Source organism: Prosopis cineraria, unplaced genomic scaffold, assembly GCF_029017545.1.
Source record: "Prosopis cineraria cultivar Desert tree isolate PC_DT_omini unplaced genomic scaffold, ASM2901754v1 PC14, whole genome shotgun sequence".
NCBI lineage: Eukaryota > Viridiplantae > Streptophyta > Magnoliopsida > Fabales > Fabaceae > Prosopis > Prosopis cineraria.
The window spans coordinates 21,486,019-21,503,309 of NW_026555345.1; the positions used below are offsets into that span (position 1 = coordinate 21,486,019).

The window sequence follows — 17,291 nt, forward strand, 5'->3', positions numbered from 1 at the left end:
GCATGATGAGTTTGAATATATGTGAATGTAAAAAAAGTTTGAGCTACCTTCAATTAAATTTAACAATACTCAAATTTGATTCAATCAAGTAATCATATAAAAAAAGTGTTTTTTAAAAAACTTTAAGCAAAAAGAATAATATAATGTTTTTGTAAGTACAAAAAATGGATTCTACTGACAATAAAGAATATATCCTTCAAAGTATATCAAAAGCCATGGGTAGACTAACATGTACAAAGAGATTTAAACCCCCAAACACTTAGTTAAATGATGAGAGTCTCTAACCTTCTATCACTCACATTAACTTTTATTGATAAAAACACGCACGCACACATAAATATATTCTAAACATAACAAACTTTTGGGAACAAAATATTTGTCATTATTTTAATTAAAACTGCATATTTATTATATTTTCGAACACTATTGATAAAAATATGGGAAAGTCCATAAAATGCACACCAGTTCAACAAATTAAAAACTAAGTAACGTTTCCTGTGGAGAAATTACTCTAAAAGGAAGATGGTGAAATCTTTTCTTCTTTTAATTTAAATAAATGAAATAAAAGGGAAATAGGAGAAGGTTGACCCTGGGGTGATTTCCAAAATCAGTTAGATACCTAACTAACCCCAAAAGAATTCAAAAAAGAAGAGCCCTTAAATTGTGTTCCCGGCAAAGTGGGGGCTGTGAGAAAGAGACAGTACAATTGGCCCCAAAAAATTAAAAAAAAAAAAAAAAAAAAAAAAACAGAGGGAGACAGAGACAGTACAAAGTTTGCATTACCAGATGATAAGTTCAAATTTTGTATTCATTTTATTAAAAATAAAATATAATTAACAAAAAAATTTTAAAGAGAAAAACGAATATGAGAACCTGTAAAAACATATTACTCATAAGCAAAAGATCAATAAAAAATAATTTTTATTAAAATAAAAATATTAACTGATTTTTTTAAATAAGAATTTGTTATTGATTCTTATTTGTAAATAATTTTTTTCACAAATTCTTAAATGTAATTTTTATTTTTTAAAATATGAAGTAGTTTAATTAATATTAATATTAATAATAAAGATAAGATGAGATATTTTCTCTTTGTTAAAAAATGTAAGATATTTTTAATTGAATCTCACACTAATAAAATAACTATTTATTTTTAAACTAATATTATCTTTTTATATTTACCCTTATTTAATAGGATTTTTTACTTTAAGATAAAAATAAAGTAATTTATTTATCATAAACACTTAAAAAAAACAAATTAGTTATTACTTAAAACACTAAAATGTCTTCAATATGCAACCCCTTAAAATATGCTTATATGTTTTAACACAGAGAGTAGCTAATTCTTTTTGCCAAAAGATATAAATGATATTTAGAATTTAAGTTCTCTAGATTAATAAATAAATTTAAGACTTTTTTGAGTCTTATTTAAATAATAATGCTACTAATAGGTACATTTAACTTATGCATTAATTAAGTTTAGATATATCAATTAAGTTCAGCTCAACCCTAAAAATCTAGTCCTTAAAGGGTTAGGGTCCAAATAGGCCAATCCTGATAAATATAATTATACTTTATGACTCTATTTTATAAGACCTTAGCTTTTAGAATCGAAAGGCTGGCCCTCAAAGCCTTGGGCCTTTTTTTGTTTTTTAAATTTAAAAATCTAAAAAACATAGTTATGATTTTTAAAAAAATTTATTACACAAAAGATTAAGTTTAAAAAAAAATTTTAAGTCAATTCACATTACAACAAATATATAACAATTTAAACGTTTAGGTTTAATATCAAATAGCAATATCAAAATTAACACTAATAAAAATTAAACATTGCTAATATTATTAGCTAAATTTTGATGAATGAGTGAGTGAGGGAGGAATAAGTCTAGGGTGTATATTTTTTAGTTAAATATTTAATCTTTTATTTTTTTAGATTGAAATTTTAAAAAATAAAAAGAAAAGGACTTAAAGGGCTAGCCCTTTTATTTTCAGATTTAAAAAGATGACCCTTTTAAGCACAAATTATCATTTTGTCCTTCAAAATAGTGGCCTAGCCTTTACTATTTTCAGGCTTAAAAGAGTTGTCCCAATGGCTCAGCTCTAATTGATAGCTCTATTAAGTACCCATATATCGTAGCAACTATTTATGGCATCAATTTAAATATAAAAAATATAACTTTTAATTTTTGAAATATTCCAATTATCAATTTAGTGTTTAAATTTAAGACAACTTGGGGCTATTTGATATCTTATTTTTATAGTTTTTTGTTTTAAAAAAATAATAATTTTTTTTAAAAGTGTATTTTTGTTATTTATTCTGAAAAATGGAAAAAGTTAGAAGTTAATTAAAAAAAATCAGAACATTGTTTTTATGTTTTATTGATGTTCTACAAAATTAGAAGGGAAAAAAGGCAAAAAAAAATATCATGTTTTCATTAATAATAATTATGTTAATAAAGTAAATCATTCTTTATCTTCATTTCACTACTTTAGATATGTTTTTCAAGGTTAATGTGTCATTCTCTAATGTCCTTTATAATATTTTAACTTTTTAATTTTATTTTTTATTTTTCTTTATATTATTGGCTTCTACATAAAATAAGAGATATTTTAATATTTTGATGTCCTAAAATGATAAATATTTGTATTTTTTTTACAATTTTTAAAGATATCACAAATACACTAGTTTATTTTTGAAAAATCATTAAAAAAACACAAATTCTCATGTTTTAGGATAGCAAGATATCAAAATATCTTTTATTTTATATAGAAACTAATTATATAAATAAAAATAAAAAATTAAAATTGGAAAGTTAGGGCAATACTAGAGACACTAAAAAAGAACACATTAGATACTTCTCCCTGTTTTTTCAGAGTGATGATCTAAACAATTTTTTATTTATTTTTGTTTCAAAAACTTATTATACAGAATTATTTTAATAACATGAAAATAGAAAACAGAATCAAACAAAACTTTAGGGCCTGTTTGTTTTTTATTTTTTATTTTTTTGTTTTTAAAAATAAAAAAAATTTAAAAATTTATTTGAATAAGTGTTTTTCATTTAATTATTTTTAAAGTTATCTTCATTTTTTGTTTTTAAAAATAAAAAAATTTAAAATTTATTTGAATAAGTGTTTTTCATTTAATTATTTTTAAAGTTATCTTCATTTTTTGTTTTTAAAAATAAAAAAATGGAAACAACTTTAAGTTATTTTCATTTTGTTTTTCTTGTTTTTGAAATATATTAGTATATTTGATTATTGAAAATTATTGTTACCTTGAGTAATTTTTATTATTAATCACCATCATTAATTATCTATAATCATTACTATCAGTTCATTTTTTTAATTTTAAAACTCTTTTTTAATTAACATAACTAAACGAATTTTCATTTTACTTTGTTTTAAAAATAATTTTGAAAACTGTATTTCAAAACAATTTTCAAAAATAAAAAATGAGATAGTTTTTGACTCAAACATTTTAATTATTATAGTTTCTTAATTCAAGATAACTCTGTCCTTATAAATTTTTGACTCAATATAATATACCTCAATAATTTATTAACCCAATAAACTACAAAAATTATATTACTCATCAATATTAAATATCAAGATCAAATATAATTCACATTTACTTTTTAGGCATCATAGTGTCATAGCTCAAGTTTTTTTCATGGGTTTACATCATCAGATGTTGGTTAAGTTTGATTTGTTGATTAACTACGATCCAATTCGACTCCAGCAGAACCAATTCATATTAAGCGTAAACTATCTTAAAAGGCTTTTTATTTTTTTTTCATACAATTAAAAGATGTTTCTGCTTCAGCCTAATACGTTGTAATTAGATTGGGCCAATGTGACTTAAGGCGATTTGGTTGGTGCGTTATGCGTTCAACTGAAACGTGGGAAGCTCGAATTGGCAGAGAAGGAAGCAGAAGATGTAATTAGATTGGACTCCGTTCTGAAAGAAAGATAATAAAATGAAAGTCGGGCCTAAACATGATTTATCCTCTTGGATCATCGTTGTTGAACTGGCCCAAAACAATTTGTAAATGGCTTTAACCAAAAAGGCTATATTTATATTATATCCATATATTTAATAAATACATATTTATATAAATAAATCATGTGATATATAAATAAAAATATAATTTCAATTGTGTTTCTTTATTTTAAAATTTCATTTTTTATAAGTTAAAGATTAAAGTAACAAATAAAACAAAACTTCATTGTATGTTATATTAATTAAATATTATCATAAATATGTGGCTAAAAAATAACTACTATAATAAATGTAAGTTAATATCATTTCCTTTCTTATATTAATACCAGTAAATCTATACATAATATACTATAATATATTTTTATTAAATTTTATTAAAATATTAATAATAGATAAAAAGATTAATACGGGCTTGCAACCTAGCCTATTTAAAAAACCATATCTGAACCTCTTTACAAAAACAAGCCAAGTCCCAATTGTTTCCCTGCATTCATCGTCACAAGTATGAGATAAAATACCTCGAGATTCATGCCTTGTAATTGATGATGAGATACTCAATATCCAAGAGAGTCGGCCTATAAGGCTATAACTTACTCACTTCTCTTCAAATTATAAGATATTTTTTTTAAATTATCTTGATTTAAAATATAAGATATTTGATAGGTTTTGAATTTTTTTTCCTTATCTTACCTTTATATTTATTAATTTAATTTGTTTTTAAATTATCTTGATTTAAAATATAAGATATTTGATAGGTTTTGAATTTTTTTTCCTTATCTTACCTTTATATTTATTAATTTAATTTGTTGTGCAGTATTTATTACATTTTTCTCATTCATCATGATAGTTAAAACTTTATTGGTTTATAAGGAGAATCATGCTTTTTTATGTTATAATACTTCATTAAAAAAATATTATTTTTCTCATTTAATTTATTTCTCTCATGATAGCTGAGTGCGGGAAAGATATATCTACTTAGCTTGCATGTTATTTTTCCTAATCTTGTTCTTATTTGCAGGTTTAAGTAAAGTTTTTGGTTGGAGTTTCGTGTTTTTTGGTAAATTACATAAACTTTCCTTGAATTATGATGAAATTGATAGGCCAATATATTTTGAAATATACTTACACCTACTTTTAAACAAAAAAAGTTATATAACATTTTAGTCCAATTTTAAATTTATATGAACTTAAATACATTTTTAGCTAAAATAAATGCATTGTATTTTGATTTTAAAAATTAGACTACATATACTCCGTTGACATTTTTGAAGGCGTTAGATGTTCAAAAATATAAAATACTTTTAATCTTTTAAGATGTAATTATTACATTTTTTTAAGTGCTTCAATTGAATGAAGTACTTTATATTTATTGTAAAGTATTTAATAGAGACAAATATGAAAAGATGGAATTAATTTAAAAGTAGATAACTACTTTATTGAAAGTAAAATTTAATTAAAAATGACTTATATTTTTAAATGGAAGGAGTATGATAGAAGTTTTGTGCGAATACAGCAAATTTTAGGAAAAATGTGTAATTAATTAATGAAATTTAAATTATACAAAGTACTCCTAAACTTTAAATAAAGCACAAATAACTCTTTTAACTTTTAAAACTTAATAATGAACTCTCATAATTTTTAACTATGTGTGGTCCAACCATCAATTCTATACCCTTATGAACTTAATTTTTATGTGCAATGATGCTTTCAAATTTTAACTTACATATAGATAGCCCATTGTACTATAAAACAGAATTGCAGCCAAAATTATAAATAATCCTTTCATATAAAATAATTATTGAGATAAACATTTTTGAGATATTCAATGTTGAGGAGCATAGGCCTGTCAGTAGGAATGAGAATATATCAGGTCTTTATTATGAATCTATATCTTGGTCTATTTTAAACTTAACCTAACTTATTTATTAAATTGGTTCAGATCAATTTTAAGCTTTTAATTAAGCCTATTTAGTTAAATAAACTAGAGTTATTTATATTTTTTTTACTTCTAGTTATGTTTTCAATCGGATTGAATTTATATATTAATTTTAACGTTATTATTTTATTATTGTATTGTATTATAATTGATAAGTCTTTTCAATTGTCATATATTGTAATTAATAAATCAGATTATATAATATATATTAATAATTTTAAAGTATATTTGATATATTTAAAACTAAAATACAAGCATATTTGAGACGTTCAAAACTAAATATATTTTCAATGCTCTCATTTTATCCTCTTGACTTCCTTTTCATTTCCCAAAAAAAAAATGATCCAAACTAATCTTCATTATTTTTTTCTTAAAACAAAATTTAAAGTGCGTCATACGACGGATATAATCTTTTTTATATATTGATGAAATTAGAGTTGTGACATTGTGTGTCTGATCCTGCAAAATGTGATGCGCATTAATTTTAAAACACCTTGATTTTTAATATTAGCAGGCTAACCTGTGTTGGTTTGTGCTAGCCCAATTTAACCGGATATTGGTAAGATGCGGGCCATTTGCTTACCCTCAGTTTGTAGGTCAAAAACAACTTTTTTTTTTTTAAGAAGAATAAACAATAAATATTAAAAAAAATTAAAATTGCCCACCCACAAAGTTATTGCTAGGTTCAAGTTCAATTAAGAGTAAAGAAAGCCAATCCTCAGTCCTAACACGTATATATACATCCCCTTGGCCTTTCAAGAAGTCCAGAGACTAGCACTTGGGACTGACACTTAGCTTTACACTTCTAAAGAAAAAAATATGCTATCCATTGTACGTCTGCACAAAGCATTGAATAAGATTGAACTTTAGCCTAATTTAAAATTTGATTTCTTTTATAAAAAAAATTGAATTAGACAACCTATAATCTGGTTTGGTTTGGTGATAACTTAAAAATTAATAGGATTGAACTTAGTCTATAAGATTGAAAGACTAGTCATGTTAGTCTAGTACTCACTTAACTTTTTTCCCCCTTTTTCCTTATAAGGGGAAATAATCCATTTCAACTTGATAAACTCAATTAAGATAATAAAAACATTTATAATCATAATAAATCTATAATATTCCAACAACAAGAAAAAAAAATATTTCAATTACAGTCCAAGTGATCCAAATTATTAAATTATTAGTTTGAACATATGACCATGTGAGAAACCAGAGTTATTAAATTATTAATAGTTTTAACTTATTATTATAAATAATTAATAAATTAATTATAATCATATTAAATAAATTTAATAAGATGAGACCGGATTAAGTGGTCTAGATATCTATTCTCTTGTCCACTTCAACTTGAAGAAATAATATGGTTCTTTTAATCTTTTTAATCCTAAAAAATCAGTTTGTAACAAGATCGGACCTTCTCAGGTCAAATTGAATCAAACAGGACTAGAAAACTTCTATACAACCCTATCCACTGATACAAGAGTTACGAAACATACTCTAAGGATGAGGTTATGGATACAACAAATTGGAAGAGAACCCTCCCATTTTCTTATACGGAAAAAGCTTTTGTCTATGGTAGGGGCAGGATATCTGGTAAAATAAAATGAGGATGAGGATATGGTCCATGGCTGGAAGAGTTATTTTTGCAAAATTAATGCTGCAGAATGCCAAAAAAAAAAAAAAAAGATGCCGTGTGCCACTATACTTTGTTTGCTTGGAAGAAAGGGGAGGGGGGATCTCCCAATTTTGGAGAGGGGTTAAAAATTTTTGCCTCCCTTTCTCTCCAACCAAACAAACTTTAAAAGTTGACCTCCTTTATTTGCATCGTCCTATTATTTTATCATTGAACTATAATGAATCTTGAATCTATTATTACATAATTGGTCTATAAAGTATCTATATTTCTTATTATTTTGAAGATGTGAAGGAGAGAGGATATAGGCAAATAGACGCAAAGCAATCTCAAATTAAAAAACTACTCCTATGAATTAATTATTGAAAAACTATTTATTGGTGAATCAGATAACGAAGCAGCCACCTCTACCATATCAAATCAGTCTTCAAAATATTTAGCATAAAATTCATATCTTTTTTTTCATTATACATTTATAAAATAAAATTCTAATTTAAATAATTTAAAATAATTTTTTTTATCAAAATAGTTTTTTATTAAAAGATATATAACATAACATAAAATAATATAATACATATTTATACATAAATTATATACTTAACGATTTTCATTAAAAAATAAAAATCAAATTTAAAATAGGCTAAAATGTTTATGAGAAAATTATTTAATACACAATATTTGCATCATTTTATATTTATTTCCTTAAAAAAATCTTTATTAAGAAAAATAATATATTTCCTAAGACCCAAAAATAAATCAGCATCTTCGCAAGGTTGATATTTTTCACATGCACGTAATTGGGGACTGTCAAGATGCAATTGACAAGTGGTAAATTCTTGTCACCTGAACGCTGGGTGAGTCGATTGGAAGCTCGAGAAGGAAATAGGCAACGATTAATCCCAGGACACTGTAGAAGTCAGAGTACTCATTTTTGGAGACTAAACTCCATTCATTTGGATAATGTAATCCTGGAGAATTTGTTCATAATTATATTAATAAGTTATAATATCCTAAATTTTCAAACTTATTTTTTTCAAATTAATAGTTTAATAAACCATAAATAAAAGGGTTTTTTCTATAATAAAAATATTTTACAAATAGTTTACCTTAGTAAAAAGAAACTACCATGACAAAAAGAAACTATGATAGTAAAAATAATTAAACATAATAAATTTATTTTACCATGATAATTAAGAAGACAATCACTTCATATTGTACCTAGTAGAACACAATTTCATTTTATAATGAATACTCCCTTTGATTCTTATTATAAAATACTTTCAACTGTTTCAAGCGAACTTGGCTTCTCTCCATTTTCTCCCCTCTCCATTTCCTCTCCACTTCCCATCTCAATTGTTGGATTCATTTTTGAACGGTTGAGATTTGATATTCCATAAAATTATTATTAAAATGTAAAACTTTATAAAAAATGAATATAATAATAATTTTATGGAACATTAAATCTCAACAGTTCAAAAATGAATCCAACGGTTGAGATGAAAAGTGGAGAGAAAGTGGAGAGAGGAAAAAATGAAAAGAAGTTGGGTCCGTTTCATGCACATTAAGAAAAGTTAGTTTTTTTTTTCTTGATATAAAAAAATTATATGTACTTTCATTTTTAGTCTTGACTTTAAATAATGATACAATTGCATTAAATACTTTCACATTAATTAAGCAAGGGTAAAATTAAAAAAAATAGTTTAATTATTCTAAAGTGTTCTATATTTTGGACCAAAAAATACTTCTATAAAATATTTGATAAATAGGACTGGAGGGAGTACTTACTAAGTACTTCCAATGTACACCCCATATAAAATTTTAAAATCATGGTCGGATAACCAACTTAAAATATATATCATCAACTTAAAATGAAGAGGATAAATCAAAAAATGATGTCTCGTATATCGAATTATGCCTTAAGTATTTCTCTAGATGAATTTATTCCTATAAAAATTGATATCCATAGGGAATGAGAGTTAATAGTCTTAATAACTAAGATTAATATGTAATAATACACGTGAAACAGTTAATCATACGATTGCTAAGTAGGCAAACAAAATACTTATCCAAACAATTATTTCCAAACAAACAGAACAAATATTTAATTTGTATGATTAATCTTATATCTCTCCTTATGCATTGTTTAGATGCCAAGTCATTCAGCCAAAAGTGAGTTGGATCAAGTTACAAGCATTCATTGGGTCCAATGGCGGCTTATCACGTGGTATTCAACTAAACAAAAATTCTTACTAAATAATTTTTCAATATACTACAACAAGTCATGCATTTATAACAAGTGAACAAAAATCATTTAGCACATTCTCTATATCAACCAAAAAATTTATCTCATGTTTTTAGCAGTGAAAATATTTACGAAATATTCATATATATATATATATATATATAAATCCAACCCACTTGGTAATTATTTTTGGACAAAAATATACACATATATTATTTCTCAACAAAAATCAAAAATTGTCAAACAAAACAAGTACATAATTAATCACACATACATATACTATTATACATTAATAATAGTTACCTCGTGTCTTTAATAACACGTTCCCTTTTACAACATTACTTCCTCCACTTCCTTGGTCAACAAAATCTACACAATCATTTAATTATATATATAAAATATTAATTTCTTAATTATCAACAACAATTAACTCTCATTATAGAGTTAGGGGGTCTAGATCTAACGCACTTAGTGCTAAATCAATGTTAATATCCATTTTAATTTTTTTCAAAAATTCTTTCTAAAATTCCCATGACTCTAATAAACTATATTTAAGTCTCAAATCACTTCAAATATCAAAATTTTATCAACCTATATTCCAAAAAGTTGTCCAAAAGTAAATTAAAAATTCAAAAATTAATCTAAATCCTCATATAGCCATTACATAGCCTTAGAAAAATTTAAATAAACATATAATAGTTAGACACATTTATCCCAACATATCAAATCTAATATAAACTCAACCATATAAATATGTTATTTAACACAAAAATTCTCAAATTTGAGTTTCAAACTCAAAGGAATATTTTCTAGTATTTATTATACCCCCACAATCTCAACATTTATTTTTAAATATATAACTTTGGATTAACTATCATATAAGAAAATCATAATCCTTAAATTTGCTTTATTCTATAAAATAATCATATCTAGAAGGCTGTTGTTATTTAGAAAACATTTATGAAAGAAGTTTTGTGAATGAAGTGATTATGAGTATTAATAAAAGCTGAAAAGTTGGAACTACATTAGCTAATTAAGTTAGCACATACATAGGATAACTGATTCTTTTTTGCATCTTTGATATACTAATAAAATGACTCTTTCAAGTGGAAGTTGATGAAAGGAAGTCTCACTCTCGGTTTTTATTGGCAGTTTCTCTTTCTATCCCAAAAAAAGAAAAGAGGAAGAATCAGATAAGGCACGACCACTTCTCTATCTGCCAGTTTCTATCCCAAAAAAAGAAAAGAGGAAGAATCAGATAAGGCACGACCACTTCTCTATCTGCCAGCAACAATTTTGGTAACTACTTTGAATGCGGCATGTAGCACCATTGATTAAAAGAAAAAAATATACCCATTTTTTCAAATAATGATGATGATATAACAAGTACACGATTCCAAAGTAACCTTCTGTCTGTGTGTTTGTGTGTGTATCATATTTTAATTAACAAGCTTTACACATTAAAATCGTACTTAAGTAATTTTCTAATATTTCATATCTTAAAAGAATAATAAAAAATGAAAGTAATGTTAAAAGTTGTTTGATTTATGTAGCAATTTTTATATTTATCATTACAATAACATTTAACAACTACTTCGATACTATTATGTTCTTTTTTTAACATTGTTTTTTATTTTTTACTATGCATTTTTTACTACTATTATTGTTGCTCCTACCACCACCACACTATTATTATTACTACTATTACTATTATTACATTTTTTTGGTGGTTACAGTTTTTCTTGGCTAGTTTTTGTTTTGTTATTCTTTGAGAGAATTTCTATCAGGCTCAGCATCCCCTCCTTTTTAGTAATAAATGTTTCTTTTAAAGTGATTTATTTTACAGTGGGATTTCCTTATTTCGACTTTTTCTTATCGATAATAGTAGATTCTAATCTCTTGTTCACAAGACTTACCTTTTCTCAATTGCAATCCTCATTTTAAGCCTTGGGAAACGAAGTGAGACCCGAAAAACCATGTCCTTATCACGCGAATAATTGCAAGGGAAGCTTCATGTCACTTAGGTCTTTTTGCACTTACACGTGTAGATATATATATAAGTCCAGGTTTTTGTAAATCCATCACACATACTAGCTAGTTACTTTAATTGGCTATGGGGATGAACTTACCCACGCTAGTTTTTTTTCTCTCTGGTTATTTTGAGCCTGCTAATGGGGATGAACTAGGGGATGACTATGAGTAGTATCCTTTATGAAGAAGTTCCATTGGTTTCTCTCTCTCTCTCTCTCTATATATATATGTATGTATGTATGTATGTACGTATTTATGTATCATGTTTCCCTTTGACAATGTGAAAGTGATATTTTTGGAGATGATTTTTCTGATGCAGAAGCAGAGGGGTCTTCTGAGTACAATACTGAAGACGAATATGCAGATGGCTTCATTGATGATAGTGATTTTGACACTTTTCCACCTTTCACTGTCCCAAATAGCGGAGGTAATTTGAAATGTTACTTTGATTATTATTAATTGATCATTATTTATATAAACAATGCTAAATATTTTAGACAAATAAAACTTTGAAGGGCAAGGTATGGTAGTGCCAAAGTTCCATATAATAGTAATGAGACTCATGATATTCTAGAGCAGATGGTGAGAATCCTGAGGAGGCGAAGACAACGCCAAGCTTGGATGTTGTTTCTCATGATGAAGATGACTGTGAAGGAAATGTATCCAATAAAAAGTAAGATCTTTGATTTGGTTTTCTCATTCTATATCCTTATGTTTTAAAATTTTAAGGAAAAAATTGTATAAGATGTCAAATTTCACTTACGAGGGGAATCCTCTTTAATTTGAAATTAGACTATATTGCAGTAATCAACTCTCCTTTATTAAGTAATTCATTAATGACATTGTAGATTAAATGCTTCAAGTATTCCTACCCAGAAACACTGGATAGCCTATGATTTGATGCATGTTGAATCATTAAAAATTAATGTAGTTTACTTTCGTATGTAATCTTCTTTTTCCTTAAATTCTTTGTACCTATGGACAGAATTGTGGATGAGAAGACGACGACGAGGACTAAGGTTGAAGGGGCAACCAATGCAAATCAAACTTCTCCAGCTAATATATCCACTTTTGAGGGAGAAGATGACAAAATGGAACCCAAGACAACTCAAATTAGAACCCAAGGGTCGTTTGTTATTGAGGAAATATCCAAGGGCAAACCTGATGGACTATGGGCTACTGCTGGAAAAAAGGTGATTGATTATATTGATTATTGCTTTATGCATAGTTGCTGCAATGCCTCTAGTCCGGTGCACAGTTTAATGTAATTTAAACTTGTCATACTGTAGAAAAAAGAATAACCTTTGACCCTGGCTATAGGCATTTTTTGTTGGTATTGCACACGTAGCAACAATGGTTTTAAGTGCCAATGAATTTATATATGCATGTTACATCACAACTAGAATGTAATAATTTTTCTTTAGAGTATTTGGCTTCTTTTCCCATACTTTTCTAATGTGTTCAGCTAACATGTGATCTTGTTTTCTTTCAGGTCAGTGTTAGATATGTTGGCAGGCTCCGGGAAAATGGAAAAATATTTTACTCAAATATTGCAAGAGCACCCTTTACATTTTGCTCTGGTATATATTTTATTTATATTAATAAGTGAAACATATATCTTCTCGCACATTCCCCTCCCAATTTCTTTCTTATTTGCAGGTGTAAGTGGAGTTATCGGTTGGAGCGCCGGGGTTTGGGGTAAATTATATTAACTTTCCTTGAATTATGATGAAATTGATAAACCAATGTATTTTGAAATAAACTCATATCTACCTTTTAACAAAAAAAGTTACATAACATTTTAGTCCAATTTTAAATTTATATGAACTTAAATACAGTTTTAACTAAAATAGATGATAGAAGTTTGTGTGAATCCAACAAATTTTAGGAGAAATGTGTAATTAATTAATGAAATTTAAATTTTACGAAGTACTTTTGAACTTTGGGGCATGCATGGTATAAATAATCCTTTTAACTTTTAAAACTTGATAATTAACCCTCATAGGTTTCAAGTATGTGCAGATAACCTCCAACCATCAATTATATACCCTTGTAAACTTAATTTTTATGTGCATTAATAATCCTTTCAAATTTTCAATTATATGTAGATAATCCATTGTACTTTAAGCTAGCTATATGCGTATGAGTAATCAACAAAACTAATATAGTAGGGAAGTGTCTGCATGAACGTTAGAAATTAGGAGGTTCATTTTAAAATTTCAAATGTTAGGGTGGTTATTTATACATGGCATAAAATTTCTGAGAGTTATATATTATTCATCCATTAAATCATTGATCCATTAATTTTTGAAGTTATCACAACATTATTTTACTTTAATTATTTTTTTTCAGGTATGAGAATTGGGGACAAAAGTAGAATCACAATTCCACCAAATTGGGGGTATGAATTTGTCTCATTTTCCTTGTATTATTGCCGCTGAAAATTGTTTGCCAGATCATAAACAAACAGGGCATTATATTTATGACCCCATAATTGGATTTAAATAATTCTGGCCATCTTAAAAATTCTTGATATCTCTAGAATTGATGCCCTGCAATTTCAACTGCAATTCTGATTTATAATTGAACCGAGAAAGATTAAATATGTGAAATCCAACCCCTAGAAAGGTTGACCTTTTCATAAAACTTTTCTGTGTATTAATGTTTGTCCTAAGTAGCCTTGTATTCGTTGTTACAGTTATGGAGATAAACGTGCTGATCCGAGTATACCTCGAGATTCTTGGCTTGTATTGGATGTTGAGATGCTCAATGTTGGGCAATGTAGGCATGTAACTCATTGATGCCCTATTTTATTTTTTATTTTTTAAATATCAGAATCATTATATTTATTCTTTAAAAAAATTAGAGCTTGCGTCATACGAGCGGTATGATCTTTTATAAAAATTGATGAAATTAAGGTTGTGACATTGTGTGGTGATCCTGTAAAACATGATGCGCCTTCATAAAATAACTCAAGTTTGTATGACGTGGCTTACAGTAACATTCCTTTGTTTCTTTTAGAAGCCTATCTTACAGCTATAATCAATTTCTGAAATAATTTTTTATTGCATAGTTGTTTAAAATGCGCGAAAAAGAACGAAATGCAAGTTTCCATTGGTGCGAACATGACAAAAGCAATAGTATACCAAAATACTATTTAGGCTGAGACAGGCTAAAGTCCAAAAAATAAGTTGAGTTTGCCAGCCCATTCAACCCATCAATTTTGATAGTTTAAATTGAAAGAATTAGCTCATTTTTTAAAATGGGTTAGGCTAGAATGACATGTTAAAACAGGCTAGCCTGTGAGCTGACCTATTTAAAAAAATAATTTATTTTTTAATTACAATATATTTTTTTATAAATATACAATAATGATAATATTTTTTAAATATATAATTTATAAGTTTCAAATATGTTCTTTATATTTAAAAGATAATGTAAATCTTTTTTATAATTTGTAAATAAAATTTTTGTTATAGTTTGTAAATCAATTATTTATTAGTTTTTGTACAAAAATTCTGAATATATATTATTTATTAATCTTATAAGATCTATTGATTGAAATCACAAATATAAATTTGTTGAGAAAAATAATATAGATTTATATTCACATTTTATTTTAAAAAATAATATGAAAAAAATTATTGTCTGTATATATGATATGTTGATTATAAATTTTAAATTATTTTATAAAATAAAATTGCATTTTCCGGATTGGTTCGCGGGCTTGCTACCTCGCCAATGTGCAGGGTGGGTTGGGTTTTCCCAGTCCATTTATTTTGGCAGGCTGGCCCAACCCAACCTATTAAAATGCTATCACATGCGGGTTGGTGCACAACCCGTTTACATAACTGTAACCTATCCCACCCTTGTTAATGTTAGTGGGTAAACTCATATTGGCCTGTGCCCATTCAATTTGACCTGATATAAAAATGAAGTGGTTGGATGATCTTGTAGAAAACTAGAAGCAAAAAAAGAGAGGAAATAACTATCCCATTAATGGATCAGATGGCAGCTGTGTGGTAGAATTAAGGAAATTAATCCAATGACTAAAAGAGTGTGTGAGAAGTTTAAGAAATATCTCAACTATTGAATTCGAAAAGAGCCAATAAAAAAAAAGATAAAAAGAAAAGTGTAAAAGTTATTTAATTTTTCTTAGTTGGAAATGTTCGTTGTACCCTTAATGAACCTTGATAATTCCTTCCTTATCTCTTAAAGCCTTGACCGTTGAATGATTCTTGAAATTCAAGAATTAATCTTCACTATTGAATTTTATTAATTGTTCTTCCATAATTTGAAAAGTCAATATGAATCTATTAATGTAGATTATGTCACATGTCTCATAAAACATTTCAAAATTAATTTTTTTAGCAATCATAATTTTTCACAAAATGGTCAAAAACTCAAATCATGTATAATAATTCAAATTAAACTCAATCAAAAATTTTCAAAATTAAATCATGTTAAAAATAGCAAAAATAAAATATTGATAATTTAAGCTCAAAATTTCTTTAATTAATTCAAAAATATATTATTTCTCAAAATTGGCTAATAATCTAAATAATATCTAATAAATTCAAATTAGCCTAAAATCATCATTAAAATGCATGGAAATGATGGGATGAAATATATAAAATCTATAGTTCATCAGTAGGTTAAACAAACTTTTTTAGGGAGAATAACATTGAAATCCCATAGCATAAGGCTAAATACACCATAGTCCCATGAAATATATAAATAACAATGAAGTCCTTGAGTCTTCAATATAATGTCTGTCTTAATATTACCAATATTCACCACACAATCACAATAAAAAATGATAATTAGGAGCTTTAGATTGCTCCTAAGCTCACCACAATCATAAAAGGATTAAAACTAATAAACATTTAAAATTAATTAAGAATATTTGGGATCCCATGAAAACCATTCAAATAAATAATTTAAGCTCAAACTTAATGATTTTTAAACATATTGGAAGCATGGAAAAGTTTAAGAAACAACACATTTGAAAACAAGGCCAAAAATATTATTTTAGTGCATTCTGGCACTCCATGAGCCACGGCTTGTGGTATAGAAAGGCCAATTCAGCCTCTGTGTCGTGTGTCACGGCTTGTATGCAACATATTGTGATGCGCTTGTCACTATCTGTTGTTGTCATAATAGATTTTCAGGGCGAACTTCAAACGTGCACCATCTTCATATTTGATGTTCGATTGAAGTAATTCAATTGCCCGCATGAAGCTTAGTCAATAGCTAACTAATGGTACAAGTTTCATTATAATCTGACACTATATGAGAATTTTAGCCACTTGAATATAAAATGTCAGATTTTAAAATAATTTTCAAGTATCCAAGTACCCAAAACTCAAAACTTATACCATTAATTTATTTTGAGACTTAAGCCAAGTCAAATGAACTAATATATACCTAATTGACAATCCAT

At 26.5% G+C, this 17,291-nt stretch overlaps 1 protein-coding gene across 1 annotated transcript; it reads left to right on the top strand.

The window, feature by feature from the left end:
- The first annotated feature begins 12,839 nt into the window (after positions 1-12,839).
- Positions 12,840-14,683, top strand: LOC129292732 (peptidyl-prolyl cis-trans isomerase FKBP53-like). The gene is made up of 4 exons (XM_054930356.1): positions 12,840-13,041; positions 13,341-13,428; positions 14,201-14,249; positions 14,547-14,683. The coding sequence occupies exons 1-4, from the start codon at positions 12,940-12,942 to the stop codon at positions 14,647-14,649; spliced, it is 342 nt and encodes a 113-aa protein (XP_054786331.1). The 5' UTR covers positions 12,840-12,939; the 3' UTR covers positions 14,650-14,683.
- Positions 14,684-17,291: the final 2,608 nt, after the last annotated feature.